The following is a 26,561-nucleotide window of genomic DNA, read 5'->3' as shown; positions in this document are numbered from 1 at the left end:
CAAATGTGCTCAGGTGTGCTGTTTCTCTGAACTGTGTGTGGGTGGAATAGTGGCAGGGTATGAAATGCCCCAGGTTGCAGTGCTCAGGTTGAGTTCGCACAACCTCATCTTCTGGAGTTACAGCAAATCCAATGGCTATCTGACTGCAGCGGTGTGGCAGTACTGTGTCGCCGCGGAGTGTATGTGCGTGTGTATGTGCGTGTGTATGTGCGTGTGTGTGTGTGTGTGTGTGTGTGTGTGTGTGGGCGAGGGGAAAAGTTCTGCAGTCTTACATAATGGATCCTCCTTTAATTCAATCTCCGCTGTCTATTCTGCCTCCCTGTGCATAACCCACTTTGCCAGATGATTTGCTGCGATAGTAAACAAACAATGCTCTTCAGTTCCCTCGCCCTCTCCACCCCGGACCAATCAGTGCTCGCTCTCCCCCATCCTTTAGATTGTGATGCAGTAGAAGTGTCTGACTGAGGGTTTTCCCTGCTATGTTCCTCTCTAGTGTTTTGAAGAGATTTATCTGTCTATTCAGAACAATGTTCAAGGTAAGGATTTGGGTGTGATGCAATGCAACTAAAAAGGCTGCTGTTGATCCATTATGCTTTCTCTTAGCTTTTCTGTTTTGAAACGCATGATTTAATTATCTTGATTAAGCAACTGACCTTTCTACATCATAACACATTCAAAAATCATCATATCAAATACTCATCAATACAATACAATACTAATCTGGAAGCTTTTAATCATCCGTCATTAACATCTACCGTATGTTGATTATTACTATGCTTTCTTTTTACAGCACTACCAATGTTTGCCATGTTTGTCAAATCAATATTCTGTGCAGGTCTGCTGCAGCATGGTGTGAAATTAATACCTATAACCAGACTGTGCTATTGTGTGGACATGTCTTTTAGGTCAAGAGGGAAATAAGATTCTTATTATGAGAGAACCACTGTGCTGGGGAAAGGCAAAGAGTAAACAATGTACTGCAGAGTAGGAGATTCAGGACCAAAGGGAAAGCAGTTTCTCTTTAATGCCGATATAACCAGCATAGCACATTTGACAGAATAATAAAGTAAAAGAAGCAAAGAAAAGTTAAACCACCAGATTGAAAGAAATATATTTAAAAAATGATTCAAAAGAATTAACTGCTGAGCCATGTCGAAAACCAGGAGATAAATATGAATGGCAAATGTTGACTTGACAGTTGCCTGACAGACTCTTATTTCTCTCACTAACACAGGGAGCTACAACTGAGGTGACGGAGGTGGATGGAAAGGAACTGAGCGAAGGCAGCAGCCCCTGCTCTTACGACCAAGCAGCCGAGTCCCCTTCCAAGGCCGTAACCATGGAGACCATTGAACAGCTAGACACAGGAACTTTAACTGGCTACAACGAACAGGAACCTCAGGAGACGGAGCTCCCGGAGAACGAGAGGACAGGCAACATGGATGACGACGATGACTGCTATGAAGAGTTCTTGGAATCCATGGGACACAAAGTGGTTGTAGACATTTTGGCGGACCTGCCCCCTGGAATGACCACCCCTCCAGAGTTGGATGACATTCCTTGCCCCAAGGAGGCGCTGATCTTGGAGGCCACCCCAGAGGAGCTTCTTCACAACGAGTCCCTCCTCACCTCAACAGTGTCTGACTTCCCCTCCAGTGCAGAGAGTGTGTGCGAGAATGAGTTCCGAGCCTTGAGAGCGGAAGAACCCGTAGTGGAAGACGCGTCAGAGGAGACCTTGCCAGACGTTCTGAACATGGAGGAACCAGAGGACGTCCCCGAAGATCTCATGGAAGCCTTAAACTCCATGCCAACTCACGATGGACTTGACGAGCCACCTGTTGACGAAGTGGAGGAGTCGATGCTAGAACAGTTCATCAGAGAGGAGGCTCTGTCAGAGGTGTCCACAGAGTCGTGTCATGACCCCGAGGAACTGGACGAGTGCCTGCGTGTGGAGATAGCTGTTGCGTCCTCTGACAGTGAGACCTCTGACAATGAGAAATGGAGGAGCATATTTTCATCCTCCATCAACAAAGAGGATGATGACTCCTACCTGGACAGTCTGCAGCTGAGCGCACAGGAACTCTTCATTCAGAAATCTTCACTTGATGAGGAGGAGGAACAAAGCCCAAAAGGTTACGACAACCAGGAGAATGAACAGGAGAACAAACAGGAGAATGAAACAACTGCGGTCCCACTCGAGGCAGAGATTCTGGAGCAGCCAGAAATGGACAGTGAGTTTGAGAAGAGAGAGGTGACCTACACAACCCCAACATTGTTCCACGGCTTGTCAAAGATCTCTGAAGATGACGAGGAAAACGGAAAGATGTTGAACAACAATGGCAAAAATCCAGACGGTTCCAAGAAGGTGCCTAAAGACTACTGTGTGATCCAGGAGATGAAGAGCGAGAATGTCAGCACAGAGCACGTCGACTTCCGGGTCGCACGCAAACAATGGCTCGAAATGGAGGAACAGACCAAAATGGCAGGGAACAACACAGTTCAGTCACCCACCACGCCCAAAGCACCAGGCCACTGCCAAGGTGGCCACAGCTTCATGTACACACCGGTCCGTAACATCGACAGGTGCAGGAGGGATCCTGATTTTGAGAACCTTGCACTTGGGGGAGACTACGCTCACACCCAGTTCAGCCCATGCTCCGAGGACTCTGGCCTGGATGACCTGAGCTATAGATCTCCTTATGATGACCCGGAGACCCCAGTGGAAAGGGAAATCCGCTTGACCATGGAACGAGAGGAGAGCTTTAGGCGGGAGAGAGCCTTGTCTTCGTCCAGCTCATGTGAATTTACCAAGATTCACCCCACCAAGCTATGCCAAGAGGTGGACGAAAAGAGAAGGATGTTTGACCATCAAGACGACGGCTGCAGCATCCCCAGGTCAATGACGACGCCATCTTTTATAATTACATCATCGCCGGTCAAGGGTACACAGAAGCGTGAGATTGCCGCAAACAACGTTATCATCCTTGAGCCTGATTCCTCAAGAGCTCTTGGGAGTGACCTGAGTGCCGCCAATTCTGGCAACTGGAATGCCAAACAGTCGTCATCCTCGTCCAACGTGATCATCCTGGAAACATCCAACCTGATCATCCGTAGCGCGTCGGAATTCTGCCTTAACTCGGCCGGCGAGGAGAAACAGGAGAGCACATTCCTCAACAACCCTTTCTTCAAGTTGCGCTCCAGAAGCACACAGTCCCTCATCGATGACGAGATCAAAATGGTGAAGCAGCGCGAGGAGGAACTGAGGAGACAGCGGGCGGGCATGTACACAAAGGAGAAATTCAACACCATTGTGGTTGCTGCCCCCAATCTGCTAAATAGTGCATCATTTGAATCAGGTATGCAGAACCAAATGATAAGACATAACCTCCTATCTATACATAGGTTCATAGTTGCCTTCATTCAACCGAAACTAATTGCTGTTTTGAGATGGCTTGTTTACTTCGAGTTAATTACTGTTTTGGGATAGTACAGTGTGGCATTCATTAACTTTTTCCTACCTAAACATTTCCATTTAAAGCAGCTTCATAGCCTTCATTCAACTGAAACTAATTACCGTTTTGTTTGAGATGGTGTACAAAATGACATTCATGACCTATGTCTATCTTTAAATGTGATCCATTTCAGATATGCCAATAAAATGCAAGTCCTCCCCATCTTCCCCCATGAAGACAGCATATAAGATGGATCGCTCCATAGTATCCTGTGACACCAGGGTAAGGAGTTTGTCTCATGGAGGCAGTTACTGTAAATACCAATACATAATTGCAATAGCCCTGTGGGCATATACTGTGTTTATGCTCATGTTTATCCATGCACTGCCAACATTATTATAATTTCAGGTAACATGAATACTGTTTATAGTTTTTAAAGGTTTAAAGATTATTATAGTGTTGCAGATCTACAGCATACTGTGTATTAGACTCTAACCATCTACATATTTCCATTCCATCTATTCTAAGTTGATTCTTGCTACATCATATTCAGTGCTACTTCTTGTGTCTCCTGCATCTTCCAAATCACCTCATTACAGCCAATAGGGAGAGTAAAGGCACAATACTATTGTGTTGCGGGTCTGTTTTTGTACTAAATTGTTATATTTGGTCCACAGTTCCCAGATACTTATGCTGGTGGTCGCCGTAAAAGTGCCATGGCTCTTCGCTGGGAAAACGGAGAGTTTGCCAACAACAACTAATTAAAAGCAGAATACCTGACAGCCAGGACTGATATCGACTGACAACCATGTACTCTGAGTTACGCAACCGACTTTTCTCTTTTTCTTTTTATGCAGTGCTACATGAGGAAATGTATCACATTTGTTTTGTGTGTGACATAACACTTGCCACTGTCAGCTGCTTGTTTGTTCTTTCCATTCTCTGTTTGTGTGCGCAGCAGAGGTTAAGAGGGAAATATAAGCAATGTGTATGTATGTATGTACGCCAAGATGCCTGAATGTTTACTGAATGTAATGTTTTAGTCAACTGCTCATACACTATTTTCCAAGTTCAGAACAAAACAGAATGCTTATTTTTTAATTTATTGTCTTAGTAGAGAGAGCTAAGAGTTATATGTACTGTATTTTCCTACTGTATTTTCACGAGAGACAAAGTTTGTAATTTTCCAGTCAGAAAGCTATTGATTCAGATAAGCATTATATTATCAATATAAATTTGGGATCTCGTTAACAGAATTTTACATGGATCTCCTATTAAGACGTTCATCTCACGTTTTTAAAATGAAATGGGCATTGAATTTAACCTTCAGGATGTAGATTTAAAGCACAAAACAATGTACATTGTACATTGTATGTAGTATGACTCAATTGTTGATGCAGATAATGTGTAAATCAAGTCTAATTTTCATTGCAGTCAAAGAAGTAAATGAGAAGAAGTAAATAAAACCGTAAAATAGTGTTACACCAAAAATGCTACAGAGCAGCTACTGGGATATGTAATGGGAAGTTGACCAATATTGACCGTGACTTGAAAATGTCTAAATTATATACATATATGTTTGTATGCTTATATGTGAAGCCATTATGCTTAGAACATTATATGTTCTGCTTGCTAATCTTTGAATTTGTGTGAGCCAACCACTTGTTGCAAAAAAGTTGAACTGCCTTTAATATGAAAAGAAAACTATGTATTTACAAAGCCAGTGTTTCAAAAACAGTAGTGCAACAATAAATGTATATGAACAACATGCCTTCAAAGTATTTCTTGTGTGGGACCATAGTGCACAACTCCAAATCAAATAATACCATTTCATTAAAAATATAATGTGGCACTAAATTGTATTGTGCTTACATTAAAGTCAAATTATAGGCTTGGTTGCTATGACAATACGAGAGAAGACTTAGCTGTATGCATTAGATGGCAAGTGCAGTGAACAATTTATTAAAAATATATTTCATGAGAAACATTTGTTCAAACAAACAATTATATTTGCATTGCAGAAGGAGTGTGGTTTTTAACATACACAGGCACTGTACATTATAATTACATCCTTTAGAACGAAAGAACAAGAATTTGTCACCCACAAATGTGACATAAATCACTATACCTGTATAAACACTCTCCGTTTCAAAAGTAGTCTTTGGTCAGAGCTTTGGTCCTGGCAGTTCAGTGGTGTCCCATGAATGATAAATAATGAGGTACAACTCTGTTAATCATAATAAATAAAATGGTCAAATGACAATATAAACTACCAGAGGAGTTCATCATGATTGCATAGACAACAACGACTACTAATCAGGGCCCCGTTTCCCGAAAGCACTGTTGCCGACCACTTAGCAACTTATTAGGCTGCCAATGGGAAATTGCATTGCAACCAAGTACTTTCTAACAATTAGAGTTTTCACACCTGGTCCCTTTCAGCTATTTAAGTGAACTCAGACCTGTGACTCCAGGTTTTTCTGTACATATGTGAACCCTCCAAGTGTACCCAGACCCCTTGGAAGTGAACCGTATTGTGACCTGTATTGACGTGGTCTCAGTACAATCCTGACAAGTTACACTGTTGTGACTAGGTTTAATCACTTAAGGGTTCTAGATGACCTGGTGTGATCAAAAAGATGACTCGCACACCATAAAAGCCCAACATGACCAGAAAGATTAGCCAGTTCTTTTTGTAATACACAAAAACAGAAATGAGTCGCTGTCGGTTCACTTTTTGGTCCACTTAAAGAGGACTGAGTTCGGTTCACTTAAAAGGGGACTAGGTGTGAAACTGCCCTTAGTTAGCAACTACAGTGTTGAGAAACGCACCCAAATTCAACAGTATACTGCACATTGGTTCCCTGCTAATGCTTTGACATTATGAATTCATACTAGGCATTGCCATAGTGACCTGAGTACATGAGAATGATGACTCCAGCATCAAAACACAATATAAAGTAGAATTTGAAAAGAATAACAAAAAAAATAAGGATAGGAAATATCATCGATCAGCTGACAAATCAAAGAAATAAAACAATAGTCTGGCAAAAGAAAATGATGCAGTACAATAAACTTTTAAAAAAATCTTGATTGGCAGTGTATTAATTGACAAAACACATAAAGAAATATGAACGGGTGTCTTTTCTCATTTTCTCATAACTCTGAAATGAGATGTACCAATTAAAGTAGACAAGGCACATGAAGGTACATTAACTGCACAACCAAACAAAAACAGATGTTACAAGTACGCAACTTGCTAAGCAGCTAATTGAGGCAGCAGTTAGATTTAAAACAACTTTTACCAGGACTGTTGTCTGAAATGACAGCATCTGCTAAATACTTCTACTTTCTAATGAGGAAAAGTGTCATAATTTGCCTAATGATTATTTTAACATTGCTGATTACGTTGTGTGAAATTAATGACTGAAGTTGTGCGAATTTAAATTCAGTTTCCATGTCCTCCAATGACATCTGGCAATCTGATTGACACTCTCCTTGTGTGTGATATAATTCTCCTCTGATCATCTCCCCATTTTCACAACTAAAATGTCCACAGGATCAAGGCCTATATTGTGATATGTTACATGTAAACATTTCAACAGACAGCTGATTTGCTAAAATGATAAATACTGTTCCCCCTCTTCACTAGACTTCAGAACTACTTTGTTCTTTTGAGTGCAAAACCCGCTACAATAAAAAAAGACAGATATGACTTCCTGTGTCCGTCACACGTTACTTATCATGGTGATGAGGGTTGCCAGGAAGGCCAGATTTCCACAGAGGAACACTCCCAACGCGATCCTTTTGAACCGGAACTCCTGTAGGAGGCATGAAAACATCAGCCATTAATAACAAGAAGTACAACAGAGATCCTAGGTACTCAAGATTGATGCAAGAATGAATTCTTGGCCGTGGCTGAAATGGCAAGAGCGCCATACTGTCATGCCAGCCGAGGACACAGGTTTGATTCCTGCCTAGGGTAATTTCTAATTCTCCCCATCTCTCTCTCCCACTAGTTTCCTGTCCCACTCTTAACTGAATAGAGGCTAGAGGCTGAATGGCTTAAGACCCCAATAATATATATTAAATAAAGAATTATTTTCGCTACAATAACATGTGTACACATTTCTTGGATCGGTTTGTAATAATCTGAAAGGCCAACACTACTGTAAGACAAAGGATCCAAAACAGTTCAGCACTCTAACGGACAGTTCATAGTGCTACAGTCGCTCCCCAAATTCAATGCATTTGAAACAGGAGAGGTGGCAGCCGGTGCATAGACATTAACTCCCACCACACAGTGGTCTGGAAACTGATACAAGAAAGCAGTTCTCATTTTTCCTGCTTGCTTTATTTCGAAGCAGAACTAGTTTGACGTAATTGTGAAAATGGTTAATTATCACCCAGTTCTCCCTGTGGCCTATGGTACGTACGTTTGCCTCTGTGGAGCTCGGGAAGATAGCCTCTTTGTCCTCCTCCTCTTCACGACCTGCAGCAAAATATTGAGCAGTCACTTCTGTGAATGCGCAAACATGTAGATTACATAAAACATATGAGGTACACAAGTACAATGACAATGATTGCAAAAAGCCTTTTTCCCACTGCTAGACAGCCTAATGGCTACCTGCAGGAAAATGGCAAGGAGAGATTGAAGGGTACAGAAGAAAAAACGGTAACACTTTATTTTAGGGACACATCTATTAGCACTAATACATAAAATATTAATGCATGTGTAAGTAACTTGTAAGGCATGTACTAAGCAAAATAAGACAGTTGTTAAGCATGTATTCACAAATGTCTTGTTCATGCACAATAAGGGATTTATTACCAATATAACCTTAGTAAGGACCTAGTAGACCTAGATTTCTATTTATGTGTAAGCAGTAAGGGCCAGAATACAATGTGTATAAGCTCCTGGTACACTGTGTGAACAAACCCTGAACAGTGTGAAAACAGATGTGGAATAAGGGTCCCTATTCTAAAGTGATGCATTGCTCAGCCCAGATGGCTTAGGGCCCCCGCACTACCTAGGGCCCCCACTCTGCGTCCCCCCCGGGAAGCAAAGTGTAAGAACATTTCAGATTCTACTTTAGTCTCAGTAGGTATGAAGATCTCACTTATTCTACTCACTATGTTAAATGAGTAATTGGAAGCATTATATAGCAAAGATTGGACGTAAAGTTATCAATGACGGTGGGTGGTGAGATGTCATTTTTTCATACACCAATTAGTTTTAATTGTAAAAACCCTGCAATAAATGCAGAATATAACGATGAGTAATAGTTTGGAAGCGAAACTAAGCTATTCGTTTCTGATAAATAAGTTAATGTTTGAGAAACTTAGCTACAAGAAGTGCAGTGCATGATGGGTACGCCCTTAGTCAGAAATGCATGGCCAATGCAGCAATGATAATATTTCTGTTGTTACGTACATGGCAAATTGTTTGGATAGCAACTAAATTTCACAAGTGAGGGGAGGAGCTAAGGACGTAGGCTCAGAGCTGGGTAGGTTGTCTGTTGGCCTAGATTGCGTACCCATCATGCACTGCACTTCTTGAAGCTAATGTTCTCAAACATTCACCTAATTATCACAAAAGAGTAGTTTAGTTTTGCTTCAAAACTATTATTCTAATGTTCTGCATTTATTTTGGGTTTTTTTTACAATTAAAACTCAGTGGTACATGAAAAAAAATTACATCTCACCAACCCACCGCCATTGACAAGTGTACGTTCAATCCTTGCTATGTATAGGCTCTTGTTACCTCCCTGTCATTGATATGAACTAGAGAATATTATATGACTCGACTGGGTAAGTATTAATTATTTGATATACCCTTACACTTTGTAGATCGGAGGGGCTAGGTAGTGCAGTCCTGGGTGGTGTGGGGGCCCTAGGACTTTGGTAGTGCAGAGGCCCTGAGCCATCTGGGCTGACCAATGCATCACTTTAGAATAGGGACCCTTATTCTGCATCTGTTTTCACACTGTTCAGGGTTTGTTCACACAGTGTGTCGGGAGCTTATACACATTGTATTCTGCCACTTACTACTTACTAATAAATAGAAATATAGGCTTACTGATCCTTACTAAGGTTATATTAGTAATAAATCCCTAATTGGGCATGAACAAGACATTTGTGAATACATGCTTAACAACTGTCTTATTTTGCTTAGTACATGCCTTACAAGTTACTTACACAGGCATTAATATTGTATGTATTAGTGCTAATAGATGTGTCCCTAAAATAAAGTGTTACCGAAAAAACATTCCGTTTAAAATGCAAAACTCAAAAAAAAAAAATACATAGTATAAAAAACATTTTTCGGTAGATAGTTGGTGGTGCGTGAAGAACCCATTAATGCATTACTAAGGACAAAGAACAGGAACAGAAAGTAACACAGGAAGTACAATTATGAAAAGATAAACAACAGCAGCTCTCACATTGTTTACATCTAGTTGGTATTCAATGAGGCACAACAACCAATAACAATATACAGTATCTCCAAGTGCAGATTTTCTACCGCTTAATACAATCAGACTCTGCCATTGATTTTTTCCCCCACTGAGGCACACAGGCATTTATCATCACAAGAATAAAAGTAATTGCTTTTTGCAAGTGGGTGAACTCCTAGGGTTACAAGACAAAGGGAACATTTCCAAGAAGAAAAAAAAGATAATGCATTATTAGGTAATCTTTTTTTCTTAGTCGCACAGTTGCTATAGTCGAAAAGAAAACTTACCCTGGAAAATAATACATCATTTCAAAAAGATTAAAGACATTTATCTGGAAAAATATAAATGATAAAAGATTTAAAAAAAAAAACTAACCTGGAAAAATATAACCTCTACTGTGGAGCTCGAAAACGAGGTCTGCCAGCACCCCCCAGACCACGAACCCGGCCAGGACCCCAGTGGAGCAGGGCGCTGGCAGAAGCAGAGCCTGCTGGTGGATCCCTAAGAAGATGGCAGCCACTAGAGAGGGAGAGAGAGAGAGAGAGAGAGAGAGACCTTCAACACTCCTTTATTGTGAACCGTTGTCACCAATTAAAAAGTGTTCTTTACATTACATGTATGTTGATCCTTCCATTCACCATAAAAGGGAGTAATCCTCTCCTTCCCCATTCCCAACATCACCCCCCATAACCCAGAGAGAGAGGGAGAGAGAGAGAGAGAGAGAGAGAGAGAGAGAGAGAGAGAGAGAGAGAGAGAGAGAGAGAGAGAGAGAGAGAGAGAGAGAGAGAGAGAGAGAAACACAGCCAATTGTGGTCACCAAATGAGTGGAAATGGTTCAATGTTTCTGTTTGTTTGAGGTTTTTTGTCTACCTGCAAGTATTTGTGCAATGGTGCCTGCTCCCAGGTGCATCCAGTTAAAGATGGGTCTCCTACGAGAGGAGAGAGGAAAGAACATTGTAACAAATGGGCATTAGCAAATCCGATAGTTCACATTCGATTTCTCTGAAACTACACACAGAACATACAGTACTTTCAATCAAAGTCAGAATTGAACAGTGACTAGGAGTAGAAGTCTACTGTGGCCATCCAAAATTGATTCATAATAACCCTGGACAGTCTGTGACTGTATTAAACGGTAGAATCTGCACTGGGAAACACAGTATACTGTTAGTGGCTGTTATGTCTGTATGAATACCAAGTAGATGGAAATGGAACAATGTTTTTTTCCAACCAGATACATTTTTCTACGTCTAGCAGTAAGGAAGGCTTTTTTTGCATGAGTTGCATTGTTACATGGCGTTAGTGACTGCTGGTGTGACAGCTCACTGTACAGCTGGCGTACCTGGAGGAGTCTGGCGCCGGTCTGAGGAGGGCCATGATTGGCTGGATGACGGCCAGAGCCATGACGGTACAGCCCAGGTAAGGATGGGAGCCTGCCCGCTGTGGACACAGACATTAGGTTGCATTATATTAGACTCCACTTAATTGTCATCTCACATATAAGGATGCACGGTAAGAAAGTGCAGTGTTTATTCAACAGTTACAGAGTTAAGCCATTAGGTTGCATTAGCCCGTTAAAAGGAGGAGATGGGTACAGCAAGAGATACAGAAGTGTTTTGCTCTCTATACGCATGAACGGCATGACGTGTGCCATGTGCGTTACGCCCTTTTTTGGGGGAAAACATTAGGGGGAAAGTCAATGCAAGTCAATTGGTGGTGTTGGGAAAGAATAAACGAAAGACAAGGACCTGTAGACTACCGTTGTTCCCGCTCAACATGCCGAGAACGTGTTGTGTTGACGGCTGTTCAAATAATACAGCCGTGGCTGAAGCATGGACTGTGTTCATTTAGGCTAGCCGATGTAGCATGTAAGTTAATGAGACATTCGGTTTGTTTTACCCAAAAAGGGGCGTAATGCACATTCACGAGCAAAGTATCCGGATGGACGTTCATGCGTATTCTCCCATATGTGCTTCTTTACTAAGAATTTGGAAGACAGAGTTTTATTGTCTGCATTAGTGGGTGTTTGGGTGGAAGATCTGCTTTCAAATTGAGCTATAAACATTGTCTTTTGAGTTGAGTCTTTTGAAATGATGCTGCTGTGTACTGTGTACAATTAAAGGCACTCTACTACTGTTCTCAATTAATGAAGCACCTTAACTAGCTAGTCGATGCTTAACCCGTTAAAACACGTTGTGCATTACAAAAGGCCCTGTGTTATGTCATAGTTGAGTAATACTATAGTAATTAACCTTTCAATTACTAATACCTATTACAATTACCACTAGTGGTACGGCGTGCATCATGGGCTACATTAGACTCCACTTTATTGTCATCACATACAGCACGGTAAGAAAATGCAGATATTCAACATTCAATTAAAGAGTTCTCCGAGGCCAAATACACTCTAGAAGACACTACATCCACTGTGTACAGAGTAGTGAAACGCAGTTCAGAAATGCACGTGCCAAAGTGCATATTGTTATACGTGTATGTATAGATTGTGCTTCATTTACAGACACATGCAGCATATTTTGCAGAATAGATGTAATATTTACAGCTAGAGTGTACTGTCTGTAACTTAAGTACATGCGGGTAAAGAAAGATATGAGCACATAATGCACAGCTAGTGGAAGTAGCACGTAACAGTCTTCAGTGCAGCATAGTACAGTACGGTACATACTGCAGGGCAAAACAGCCCTCTGTCATTCCTTGACAGTTCATTTTTTAATAGATAGGAAATGTGTGTGCACCAACATATCTCTGCGTAGTTGACACTCTATCAACCTTTTGCTGTCCTGGCAAACTCAGAAAAATAAAGAGGTGGCTGTTGTGATTGTAGGTAGAGCTATGCACTAGCATCACTGACGAGAAGTAGAAGACTGTTAATAACTAAATATCCTTTCTGACATTACATTAAGTTACGCTGCTTTTCATATGTACTGGTTATCCTACTTATCACCTTATAATGCACTTGTTTTTGTATATTTCCTATGCTGTTTGTATTTGCAAGTGTTGTATGCTATGTAGTATGTCCTCATCTGTAAGTCACTTAGGATAAAAGCATGTCCTACAATGTAAACGTAATGTAAAGTAATACTACAGATCAATCAATCTATTGACTGGTTTGTAATAACAAGCCCAAGCCTTACTATTATACAAGATGCCAAGCAATGCCAAAAGCATCAGTTGTTCTGCGTAAAAACAGTTAACGGGCCAATTTCCATTCAAAGGGCATGAATGTTCTATTCAGAAACCCAAGATTACGGACACCTTGTCTTCAAGAGCACAACGAAAGTTATGTAATTCAACTAAAAAAACACAAATATAAACGTCTCTACACTGAATTCTGAGTGGTCTGACAAGGACAGCCTGTGCTTTCCACACTTATAATGACAAGGTGGGCTGGTTTTGAAATGGCACACAGTAATACGTACAGTACAGTCTCCCTGTCAACCGGTTGTCACCAGTTACTGCTAGTGGTATAGCGGAGATTGCCCCCTAGTGGTAAAGAAAGCTATGACACCAGCCACATTCACCTCAAGGAGGAAGGGAGGGAAAATATGGATGGCATTTTTGGCAGCTAATAACATTACAGATGTCCCATATGAGTCATAAATGCCTCACCAACACCCCACACGCAGGCAGGCAGGCAGGCAGCAAGCACCAGCCACGAATACGGATTCCACTGAATAAACTCAAGACTGATAATGAACAGTGTTTCATCATGCGGCGTTTCATCTCCCAACACGGAGATAGGTATGAATACAAGGAGGGCTTCACATTTAATCTAAAACATATTTCAACCAATGCTGATGAAGTTAATTGGTATGGAGTACTTGACTACTAGTCATGGTTTGTTATAACAGTTATTATTAGTTATTTTGTAAAACGTTTCTCTGTATTCCATTCCACAGTGTATGTTTACGTAGTGTCACTCTTTCCTGTTCTGTCCAGTGTCAGACATGATAAAAATCAACATTAGTCAATATGGAAAATATATATTGTGATCACGTTCTTTACCATACTGCCCTAAGATTAGGCATTAGGTAGGTATAAGAACAGGAATTAGGGGAAACGTTATGAAATATACCCTCATGACCCTTAACCCCTGTGTACAGAGCCTCTGTTATAACCAAAGAAAGTATATTGGATAAGAACAATTACTGGCTGGGAAATGCATTGGCCACAGTATAGTACGGGGGCGTAGAGTGAAGACAAGGTGCGCATGGGCAGAGAGTGCGTCGCCATGATGGATAAAAAATGGGACTCCCATGTCACTCCGGATGTCCAGAATCTGAATTGCATTGTGTGTGCTGCGATCCCATCCTGTGATCACTTGTGGCTTGATGCTAATGCTCCCATTTACTTCCAGTAATTATGCTAATAATTCTGATACCAATAAATCTGAGTACCGAAAACACTGAGAGGAAAACTATATGAACAATCATGAATAATGCTTGTAAATACTGCAAATATGTGAAAATCAAAAAAGGGTGGACTGTTCCACAGCAATGCCATAGCCATATTGTTATGATGTAGGCCTAGTGAATGACTTAACATTTCTGACAGGGCCAGTGACTCAGTGTGTGTGTGTGTGTGTGTGTGTGTGTGTGTGTGTGTGTGTGTGTGTACTGTCCGCTCATGTCCACATGGTCAGTCTGCATGTGAGAGAGTGACACATATTTTATTCTAATCATTGATCGAGCTATTTCGCTACAGTTTGCCACAAATATCGGTAAAAAAAACCCTTACAGACACACACAAAAAGACAAAACGTGTGAGGGAGAGACACACAATTGCGAGAGAGACACTGCATTACATTACATTGCGACTTACAATCGAGGACATAATCATATCTGACATCACTAATACAAACAAAGTGCACAGGAAATGTAGAAGTGCAGATGCCAGGTAGTTTTTTTCTTATTTTTTTAAAGGTATTTAATAGGGAACAGGTTTGAACAGTGAGTGTGCATGCATGGACAGTGTGCATGTGCATGTGCGTGTGCGTGTGTGTGTCTGTATCTGTATGTGTGTGTCGTTCGGCAAAGTCCACATGGCCTGTATGCATGTGACAGAGAGGGGGACAGTCTCGTCATCTAGCAGGCAGCTGTGTGGTGAAGGCACCGAGACAGAATACGTGCCGCACAGTTGGTGCAGAATAAGTCACACTGACACTTTTGGAAGAGGTGTTAACACATCTCTGCATGTGTGTGCGCGCGCTTGTGTGTGTGTGTGTGTGTGTGTGTGTGTGTGTGTGTGTGTGTGTGTGTGTGTGTGTGTGTGTGTGTGCACATGCCTAGTCTGTGTCGGTCTGGCTGCAATGACAGTGAATAATGACAACAGTGGGCATTGGAATTAGTGACTGCCGACTCACGTGTTACTGTGTGTAGTGTAGGTTTGGATGATTGTGTAACAAAAACATGCTTGTTTTTATGACCCCCTGTACAGCTCTCTCTCTCTGTATCTCTCTCTCTCTTCATCTCTCTCTCTGTCTGTCTGTCTGTCTCTCTCTCTCTCTCTTCATCTCTCTCTCTGTCTGTCTGTCTCTCTCTCTCTCTCTTTGTCTGTGTCTGTCTCTCTCTCTCACGTGGCTGTGAAAGGTTGTCACGTGATCACAGATGTCGTCCCCGTGTATCCAGGCAAGCAGGAGAGTGCATTTGATTGTTTGTGTGGGTGATGGAGTGGGTGTGTGAGAGAGCAACATCGAGGCAGGGAGAGCAGAAAGAAGGTATTGGGTGAGTATGTGGGTGGTTGAGAGAGTACTGTATGTATTTGTGTGGGTGGTTGTGTGTGTATGAGAGTGAGTGAGTCAGTGAGCGAGTGAGTTTATTTCTGTGTGTGCTTGTTTCTATGTTCAGTGTGTCTGTTCTTCCTGTGTGTGTGTTTGTGCGTATGCATGTGTCTGTTTCTGTGTGTGTGCGCATGTGTTTGTGTGTGTGCGTTTGTATGTGTGTGTGTGTGTGTGTGCGCACGTGCATGTCTGTGTGTGTGTGTGTGTGTGTGTGTGTGTGTGTGCGCGCGCGTGCATGTCTGTGTGTGTGTCCGTGTGTGTGTGTGTGTGTGTGTGTGTGTGTGTGTGTGTGTGCGCGTGCATGTCTGTGTGTGTGTGTGTGTGTGTGTGTGTGTGTGTGTGTCTGTGTGTGTGTGTGTGTGTGTGTGCATGCGCGCCTCACCTTGCTCCAGCCTCCTCTGTAGACGAAGGGCAGGATGAACCCCACGCCAGTCAGCACCACTGTCATCGCCATTAGGGCCCGGTGGACCTGCGGACACCCAGCGGATATGGAAAAGTTATCTGTCTTGTGACAAATGAATGTCACACACTGACACACGCGCGTCACAGAAGCATTTGCTTCTTGCACAGAGAAGCATTCATCTCTGACAATGAAGTATGTTCTATTGACAGAGGAAACTACACTCAAAAGCAGACCATTGAGAGAAATACAGCACAACTAATATTTGGTAATTAATAGTTTTGAGATGGAAAGTATTTTGTGAAATTGGACCGTGGGGGAGGACACATGAGTCAACTTGGATTGCTTGGATAATCTACAGGGTTTAAATGATGCTCCTCCAACCCAATACTTACGGTAATAATTAGTGCATGCACATTACTGAAAACAATCACTCAAAACGGTCATTAGTGAATTCACAAACCTGAAACCAACCACTCAAAATAGTCATTAGTGCAGGCACATACCTGAAACCACACCCGCTGGCCAAACAAAGAGCTTTCGGGCCAGTCGAGTTTAAAGTAGCGGGCAAAGATCACTCCCGTACTGACTGTAGTCATCCAGGCCACTAGCATGAAGATGCCTAGAAAGAGAGAGAGAGAGAGAGAGAGAGAGAGAGAGAGAGAGAGAGAGAGAGAGAGAGAGAGAGAGGGAGAGAGAGAGAGAAGAGAGAGAGAGGGGGAGAGAGAGAGAGGAGAGAGAGGAGAGAGAGAGAGAGAGAGAGAGAGAGAGAGAGAGAGAGAGAGAGAGAGAGAGAGAGAGAGTACTTGAACTACATGAAAATATCAAATGTATGGGTTTACTTGAAAGGCGCTATATAAAACCAAGTTATTATCATTATTATTATTATTATTATTATTAAATGTTTAATTACTTAGAGCCTTACAATAACACAACTCGGCTTGTTACCAATGCACCATTTTTAAATCTCAAATCGCAAATAACAAAAAGACACGTGGTCTCACTCACTCACTCACTCACGCACACGCACACGCACACGCACACGCACACCATCTATCAATCTGACACAAACCCCATGTTCTTTAACAGAAAGAAAATATCCTTCAAAGAGGCTCGTCAGGCCAGGCGACAACAGCGCTTGGTCAGCGGTATGCGCGAGTGCGACACGGTGTAAAAGTGCGGCATGAGGTGCACAAGACATGAACACGAGACGTTCGGGGTCGTGACCCCACCATGAAATTTGACGAGCAGGGGCGAGCGGGAGCCCTCCAGGTCCTCTGGGGGGCCAGTGATGACTATCTGACGGCTGGAGATGAGGGGCTGCCGGCCGTGACGATGGATCACGCCTGAGAGATAAGATAAGACAAGATAAGATAAGATCAACTTTATTGTCGTTTTGCACAGAAATGTGTCTTTAGGTCACTTCTCCTCAATCCACATATAAATGCAAATTAAAAGCACATAAAACACAACATGGCCTCGGCGTAGAGTCTGGTCATTTAGGTCCATAAGCTGACAGGGCAGCACAGTCCAATAAATCGATTAAGTTAATAAAAAAAATCTGAAATATTCTTAAGTGGTATTTAAAAAAGAAGAAGTATGGATTCCATGTAGATGTGGGTGGTCTACTTTTCTCCCCCTTTGTTAAGCAGTGCTATAGAATGGGGGAGAAAAGAGGGTTTATTTTTCCGACAGAGAGAGAGGAAATGGACAGGAAAAGAGAGTATGACAGACAGACAGACAGACATTATATTGATCTGATCATGAATGACATTTAGGCTGCCATTAGCAAATGAAAAATGCACACACCGTCACAGATAAAAAAAAACATAATTATCTTCAAAATATACCTTATGTTTCAATACAAAAGATAATTGTCTACGTAGGTCACTGTAGTGTGAATACAGATTTTAAAAAGCACATTTAATGAGCACATTTGCTGCTTCTTAAGGGAGTGGTCTTTAATTAATGCCTTCAGTTCTGTTAGTCAGAGGTGATGGAGGCTAAGAGGAAAGAAAAAAACATTCATCTTAGCGCCACCATGACTCACAGACTCATGGCAGAAAAAGAAAGATTGTTCCTATCTCAAAATATCTTCAGAAAAAGGTACCAAACACTTTAAAAGCCCTACCATGTCAAAAACCGCACATTACAGTAATTGTACTGTACTGTAATTGCGTCGCACTGTAAATGCCCACAGGATACCGAAAATAGTGCAGCAAAACTTCACATAGGGTTGTCAGCAGCAATCAACAGGCCAGTGTGCAAGGAGAAAATATCCTGTGACATAGCCTTAGCTGGCAAGACATGCATGGGCCAGCATGCAACCACAGCGGACATCACACAAGCAAGGTGCAAAACATCTGATAATATCAACCATCTCACCCAGGGAGGGGGGTGTCTGACAAACTCCTCATTTGCACCTGAGAGAGAAGCAAACCACAGGAGCCTGCCAGTGCAAATTAATCTCGACTTCTTTGATAAAGAGGGCCAACATGACATGTACAGAGATGGCAAGGCTGTAAAATGATGTGATCATTATTTAGGTATCGTATTTACTGTTGCTATGTAGTACTAAGTAACCTATTTGACAGAAAGATTTATTTTCCTAAGCAAACTACAACATTGAAGCCAACATTCTAACCAAAGATAGGTTACTTGCTTTTAAAATGTGTGTATTTGTGTGTGTGTGTGTGTGTGTGTGTGTGTGTGTGTGTGTGTGTGTGTGTGTGTGTGTGTGTGTGTGTGTGTGTATATATATATTCCTTTATCCTTTATTTAGACAGGATTGTCCCATTGAGACCAAGAGTCTATTCTGCCAGGGAATCCTGGTCAAAATGGCAGCCAAAATATAGTTCCAGACGCAGACAGACACATAGACATACAGAAAATAAACTTACAAAAACACATTAAGAAAAAAATAAACTTACATAAAACTTAGTATCAGGTATAAAACATAGTATCAGGCAGAACATAGTTTCAGGTGTGTTACATAGAGGTTAATAATGAGACATGGGCTGCATGGATTGGTCTTTCTTGCAGAGCCTCTATTATTAACTTTCTGTTATACAAAAAATTGCCATGTCTTAATCTGTTTCTTAAGAGTCTCAGTAATGTCCTAGTAATGTGGTTATGATGAAGTTAAGCAGTGAGGGCGATTGCCAGCAACCCCATCTGCAAGAACAGGCTACTTAATTGTTGGAGCCGATTAAATCACTGCAAAAAAAGGTCATTAAGTAAAATACATCAACTTCATGAAAGTTCAAAATAAGTATTGATTGCTGGAGCCAATTAAAAGTAAAACACTGTCAAACACTGGACGTTAATTAAAATAAATTAAATTAAAATAGATATTAGACAAAGAAGTTAGACAGAAAAACTTTAACAGACAACTCTCTGCTCACCACGCTCTGCTCTCCCATTGGCCAGGAACAGGAAGTAGCTGTGGTCCAATCGGAAGCGGCTCTGGTTGAGCCGGTCCAGGTTGACGTCACGGCTGAAGCGGCACTGGATGACCCCGTCCGTCAGCGCCCACGCTGTGTCCCTCAGGACATTCTATTGAGAAGGAAAAATGAATGAGTGAGTGAGTGAGTGAGTGAGTGAATGAATGAATGAATGAATGACTGAATGAATGAATGAATGAATGAATGAATGAATGAATGAATGAATGAATCCTTTATTGCAAAGGGAGCCATCCCAGGTTAAGCTTTAGAATGAGTCCACACACTTGAAAGAATGGAAGAATTAGGTTTGGACCATTGCTGTTTTCTTCAGATTCTCTACAAACACAGACTGACCAGAGTGACTTGAAATCACACATGGCCGTACACACACACACACACACACACACACACACACACACACACACACACACACACACACACACACACACACACACACACACACACACACACACACACACACACACACACACACAGGATTTCAAGTGTGTGGACTCCTCACTGCTGAAACCCGTCAGAGCATTCTAGGAAGCAGAACGCAACACCCAAGTGGCCGGCCGTGCCGGGGCGTGATTGAGGGTGTGTGAGTATATGAGAGAGGGACAAAGGTTCATTGGCGTAGTATTTCATGTCAGCACAGGAAGGGGGTCCCGTAAACAGCTTTGCAGACCTCAGCAGAGGAGCTGCGGTTTGCATTTGAAAGACTTAGCACTTGCACTAGATCTTGAGGCTACAGTATGTGCTACAGAAATACTTGTACAGTAGGCCTACAGTGCACGTGAATCCACACAGGCCTACCACTCACTTAGTATAGGTACCGATATGTCTCTAAAATGTGTGAATCACTGCTAATTGAAGCCGCAGTTCAATTAGGCATTTTAGCAAGCAGTTTAGAAGACGTTACAAGAACAAAAGAAAAAATGGCAATTTTGACATTCTATGCACTGTACATAATATATGCTAAGGTCAATATGTACCTACTCTACAATATGTACCTACTCTACTCACTCATGAAGATGCACTGATTATGTACACTCTGAAACAAATGGGGAATGGTTGTGAGCGACTTCACTGTACCTCTGCTGCTACCTCAGGATGAGTTCTCCCAACCACGTAGGCAGCACTGATCTTCACACGGTCGCCATTTCTCACACACATATACACATCATCATTTCCCTGCGGAGAAGCAATACACACAGTTACAAGGGTGGCCACAGCAGGTCAATGCAAATGTCATGCAGAGGGATAAAAAATATCAACATCAGTTAAGACTGCCCTCTCAGTAGAGCAAGTGAAAGCACACAGAACAAGTGGGTAAATCAAGTAAAACCACTAATACCAGACATTCTCCCTTGGAAAAGAGGATGTGGAGTATGAGGCATGACAAGTTGAAAGCCATTCTATTACATTCTGTTCTATTACATTATATTCTGCTGTATTCCATTCCATCCTATCCTATGCTATCTTATTACTGGCTCAGGCCCGTGAATGTAATGCGTAAATGTCATGAGGATCAGCTGTATGTCTGCGACGTCACATTTTACCATACGTAAGCAACCACAATCACAATGCAGAGTCCAAAGCACCTGTTGCCACTTACCATCCACTTGTCGAAGGAGAGGGCGAAAGACACGTAGCCATCTGCAGGGCCGCTCAACTCAAACTGCACGCCCTGCTCCGCTGTTCTGAAGGACAGGAAGTTGCAGCTCAGGTCTGTCTTGGGGTCACAGTTGACAGGGTCACGCAGGCAAGACTTACTGGTCCCACACTCCTCTGCACTGAACTGAGGAACGACCATAAACATTTGTTTACAACACAAGATTTTATACAGTATGATATATAACACAATGTTTTACATTGGTAAAATGTTTTACATTGTTTTACATGTTTTACATTTTACTATGTTTTACATTGGTAATCAGATCCACAATTGTCAATTCACACTGTTTTTGTCTGTGCTTCTATCACTGGTTGTTTGTGAAGAAACTCGCCAGGCTCTGGAAGCCTTTTCCACTTTTTATGACTAACAGGAAAAAATGGGGTTAAAATGGGCCACTTCTGCTAGTCCAAAATTCTGCGTGAGTAATGGCCTCTTTGACTCATTGCTAAAGCAAAAATAACAGCCCTTCATAATACCACTTCTTCTATCTTGGTAATAGCCTACCCAAGAAATTGCATGAAGTGTCATATAGTGATTCTCGCAGATGGTTTGGAGACATTCAAACAAAAAACACCGTCAATGTAGATGGAATACACTTTTCTTTTGTATTTGGGGTCCTCTTCTTTTTTCTTTTGAGTCCATTTGTCCAGCAATAACAAATTATCAGCAGAGTGTAATGCACTGCACTACACTACACTACATTGCACTACACTACACTGCAATGCACACAGTCATGGGTAAGCGGTTAGGGCGTCAGACTTGTAGCCCAAAGGTTGCCGGTTCGACTCTCGACCCGCCAGGTTGGTGGGGGGAGTAATCAACCCGTGTTCTCCCCCGTCCTCCTCCATGACTGAGGTACCCTGAGCATGGTACCGTCCCGTCGTACTGCTCCCTAGGGGCGCCATTGAGGGGCTGCCCCCTTGCACGGGTGTGGCATAAATGCAATTTTGTTGTGTGCAGTGTTCATTTGTGTGCTGTGGAGTGCTGTGTCACAATGACAATGGGAGTCGGAGTTTCCCAATGGGATTTCCTCGCACGTGAATACCGGACAATTGGTGCCGTACGGCAGCCTCCAGAACTGGTGTGGGAATGTGTATGTATTTTAAAGCGCTTTGAATTAGGGCTGCACAATTAATCGAAAATAATCGAAAATCGTGATAAAATCGTGAAATCGAAGTCCTGATTTTAATCGTGATTTAATCGTCGCAATAGTGACCTACCTTTGAGAGCGTCCTTGAAGCCAGAACATACTGACAGGCTGGTATTTCTGGCCAGAAATCTGTCCACCAAAGTTTCATGCTATTGCCTTTACATAATTATTACAATTCATCCCGTATCCATTCTATAATTTTCAAAAAAATCTGCAAAAAATCAATAATCGTGATTAATAATCGTGATTACGATTTTGACCAAAATAATCGTGATTATGATTTTTTCCATAATCGTGCAGCCCTACTTTGAATCTACTTCATAGTTGTGATACTGCAATATATACAGTAAATACATGCTGTATTATACTGTATTGTATTGTATTGTATTGTATTGTATTGTATTGTATTGTATTGTATTGTACAAACAGCGTGATTTACATTATTCTATTCACTATGCAGTGCATGTAGTACATAAGATATACCATACAGTATAGTGACCTAGAGAATACAATACAATACAATACAATACAATACAATACAATACAAGGATTCTAAGCCTCTCTACGAGGCACACGGAGTCCTTGATAAACAAACACATTCCTGCAAGTGTGCATTCAGTATTGAACAGAATGTTTTGGATAGTAGTCACAGGCCGCCACCTATCTGAGTGACTGACAATCTGTAACAGTCACTACATTTACAAGATGTTTTTAATTCCGAATTAATAATTCCGAATTAAATAGTTCCGCCGAGTTCACTTTGAGCTTTCCTTTAATTCCGAATTAAGAGGTGTTTACATGACGTTTTCAAAGCGTAATTACACTTAATTCAAAATTTAAGTCAGTTAATTCCGAACTAAATGTCTCATGTAAATGGAGCAACTGTGTAATGGCCAATAGCCCAGGTTGGTGCTCACCAGACTGGGCAGCACTGCGGGTGGTGTGGTGGTGGTGCCGTCTCTGGTTGTGGGAGGTGGTGGCTCAGCAGTGGTGCCTTTCAGTGTGGCCACAGGCCCTGGCACCATAGCCCAGAAGAGCTTGGTCTTCTGCACCACTGTGAACCTGCACAGGTAGTATGTCATGCATTAACACAGCAGCACAGAAAGTGTAGGATATGAACATACAGTAGTGCATAACGTGTTACATTATATGACACTTGTTGATGTTGCTTTCATCCACTTGTTGTGAGTTACAATGGAGAACTTTACCAAGCTAACGATGTTTAGTAGACAGACACAGACAAAACACCAGAAAGTAAGCATAGAAGTAGTAAACGCATGTCAGTCTATTACTAGACAAGTCAAAGATGAAATGTGCCTGGACAGGTCACTCACATGAACTGTATGCGTGCTGGGGGGTTGTTTGGGACTGTCCAGATCGCTTGCACCTCTGTCTTTTTAGAGCTACTGGTGTGACTCACCGCTGAACCCTATGCAGTACAAACATGAAATAGTAGAAATATGAAAATGTACACACTTCTTTACACCTAAATTGCTTTTAACATACATTTTAAACATATTTTACCATGTGTTGGCCATTGCTGTCAGTGCTGTAACTGTACACTGCGCCTATGTCTTTGTCTGCTATCTAAAAATGCCTTAATATCCCTCTTATTATTTTATGCTACTACATTCTTCCCTTCTTATTATTTTATGCTACATTCTTTACCATGTGTTGGACAATGCTGTCAGTATTGCAACTGCACACTACGCCTTTATGTTTTGTTTACTTTTTGCCATTTTTTAATGCATCTTTTTTTTTCTTTTTTGCTACGTCATCTGTACTTTGTGTTGGACAATGTTGTCAGTGTTGCAATTGAACACTGCGCCTTACCCTGTTCTTGCTTAAATTGTCTCCTTGAAAGTCGCTTTGGTCAAAGGCGCCTGCTAAATGTAATGTAATGTAATGTACACACAGCCCATAACCTTTTGGTAGAAATGGGATCACTGGTGAGCCGAACCACTGTTTTCCAAAACAAACTCAAATGCATCACAACAGCATTGCTAAGTAAATTATCATTCCCTCCATCTATAGGTTGCAAAGCACTTGAGGGAGTGGAAAGGTGCTATATAAATGGAAGTGGAAACTGTCACTCAGAGCATCAGAGAAGCACTCAGCTCTGCCACTCAAAATTTTGGAAAAAATCATTTTAAGGTTTAAAATACAACTTAAGAGCTGTTTTAACAAACTCAGACAAAACATCTGTCACATCTCCCTATACTGTACAGTGCACGTGAACTGGGGTTTGTCAACTGTCACAGAACATTTTTTGTTTACTAATTAACCCAAACACGCCAAAGTGATCAGAGCGTGTCTCACCTTTATGTCATTGCAATCAAGCAGCTGTGAAATGCCCGGGTCAACCAGGGTGAATGAACCCACTGCCCCACTGTTACGCCTGCCCTGTGCCCGGGCCTCGATCAGGAAGCCTTTGAAATGACTGCTGCCAGTTGAAGTCATAGATAATGTCACTGTAAACGAGAGGGTTATCAGGCACAGCAGGACATTTAGATAAACAGCATATCACAACATATCTGCTAATGACCAGGTGGATGATCATGCTGATTATTCTGTAATTGTAGTCTGTAGTGCATATGCATGCAAAACTGCCATCAAGAAAGTAGCCATATTTTACAGTAGGCCTACCAACATTGTATACAGTGTTGATAATATTATTGTTATATGTTGATAATATTATTGTTATTCATATATTATGTGGTTGTTTAATATTATTATTAGACTAGTATTTTTTATTATTATTATTGTTCAGAAATAACCCTGATCCACCAGACACTCACCTCTGATTTGGTCGCCAACGTGGTACTGGTACTTGTCCAGAGTAATGTTATATGGCGAGATCTGGGGACTTGGGTCATGCCCATGCACAGGCATCATGTCTCCGCATGACTCCGTCACTTTCCCGCTGGGGTAGCACTCTCCGGGCAGCAGGTACAAAGTCAAGAATAACCACAAGGTCATTTGCCCTTTACTTGTCATCTGCAGGCACAGTAAAGGACGAGTTATAGGCTACTGTAGCTTTATGACCAACAGCACTGGGAGAGTTTGAGTTCTCTATTAAATGATATGGTGGACTGCAGAAACTGACCACTACGAAATGAAAACAGGCGGGACATGCAATCAACACACAAACCCAAACCCCCAGGGTGTGTTGTGGACGATAAGGACAGACGTCAGATGTGAGCCAACATTGGGCGAAAAATACCATAAAACGGTACTTAGTAAAACATGATCCAAATAGTAGTAGGAAGACCGTAATTGTCTTTGAAACAAACAAAAAAAACTTTCACCACACATCGCTAAACTTGGCTAAAGTTAGGTTGGACTAGAGAAGAAGATCTGGTTGGTCAGGAAAGCCACAGAACTAGATCATCAGATATGTGAGGAGTCGGACAGTCCCATCTGAGGACATGGCTGCTGTTGAGCTAATTCACTTCCTTGTCAACTTCCCGCACGTGCAGTATCAGAAACCGCGAAGATAGCCCAGAAGAGAATGGTTTACTATAATTTTGGACAACAACCTGCTTTTGTTCCGTAGCCTACTTCAGCGAAATTATTAAACAGTGTCATATAATGACAGGAACAGCCTTCAATGCTACTAGTACTACGCTATGATTGTCACAGAGATGACCCTCGTATCCCATCAGCTTTTCTATATCACCTACATCAGGTAATCATAACAAGACTTAATGATTAGAACTATCATCGATACGGTTTCCTTACTTCGATTTTAGTTGTTCATTCCAGATCTGTGTCCTGAACTTGCCCCTGTGTGTGTGTGTCTTCTTGACCTCCATACACCGTGAAAAAAAGCTGGTGAATGAAGTTGGCATGGACTAGAGATGTACCACACTCTCACTGCAGATGGCGCTAGAGCGCAAAATAATAGTTGAATGCTAAAATATATTTTTATATATTTTGGCTCTGCAACACGAGCACAGTGATTGGGTGGAATATCCCTAAACAACCTGGTCTTTACACACACGTGAGAGAAACCAGTAGACAATGTACACAGTGACATTAATATGCTACCGATTATTTCCTTCATTTTCTCTCACACATCTGCAATGGGATCCCCCCACCACACACACACACACACACGCGCGCGCGCGCACACACTGCTCGTCTTGCATGGAGGGATCATAAAGAATTGAGCTGGGCCAACATT

At 41.8% G+C, this 26,561-nt stretch overlaps 2 protein-coding genes across 3 annotated transcripts; one reads left to right on the top strand and one right to left on the bottom strand.

Moving 5' to 3' along the window:
• Positions 1–796: 796 nt before the first annotated feature.
• On the top strand, positions 797–5,292 carry LOC134455799 (uncharacterized). The gene is made up of 3 exons (XM_063207104.1): positions 797–3,356; positions 3,646–3,734; positions 4,130–5,292. Exons 1-3 carry the CDS (start codon positions 1,340–1,342, stop codon positions 4,211–4,213), a joined length of 2,190 nt encoding a protein of 729 aa, XP_063063174.1. The 5' UTR covers positions 797–1,339; the 3' UTR covers positions 4,214–5,292.
• Positions 5,293–5,386: 94 nt separating this feature from the next.
• Positions 5,387–26,209, bottom strand: frrs1b (ferric-chelate reductase 1b). Of its 2 annotated transcripts, none has more exons than XM_063207110.1 (16): positions 26,117–26,209; positions 25,174–25,372; positions 24,695–24,846; positions 23,710–23,804; positions 23,293–23,437; positions 21,166–21,348; positions 20,643–20,741; positions 19,509–19,659; positions 17,337–17,450; positions 16,611–16,726; positions 16,087–16,173; positions 11,250–11,347; positions 10,778–10,836; positions 10,283–10,426; positions 7,889–7,971; positions 5,387–7,273 (listed from the first exon to the last, which is right to left on the bottom strand). In XM_063207110.1, the coding sequence occupies exons 2-16, from the start codon at positions 25,370–25,372 to the stop codon at positions 7,181–7,183; spliced, it is 1,818 nt and encodes a 605-aa protein (XP_063063180.1). In that variant the 5' UTR covers positions 26,117–26,209; the 3' UTR covers positions 5,387–7,180. The 2 variants fall into 2 exon arrangements, with proteins under 2 accessions (XP_063063180.1, XP_063063181.1); XM_063207111.1 differs by having other exon boundaries at positions 7,889–7,944.
• Positions 26,210–26,561: the final 352 nt, after the last annotated feature.

Source organism: Engraulis encrasicolus, chromosome 9 (assembly GCF_034702125.1).
Source record: "Engraulis encrasicolus isolate BLACKSEA-1 chromosome 9, IST_EnEncr_1.0, whole genome shotgun sequence".
Lineage (NCBI taxonomy): Eukaryota > Metazoa > Chordata > Actinopteri > Clupeiformes > Engraulidae > Engraulis > Engraulis encrasicolus.
This window is presented reverse-complemented; position numbering and strand designations above follow the sequence as displayed.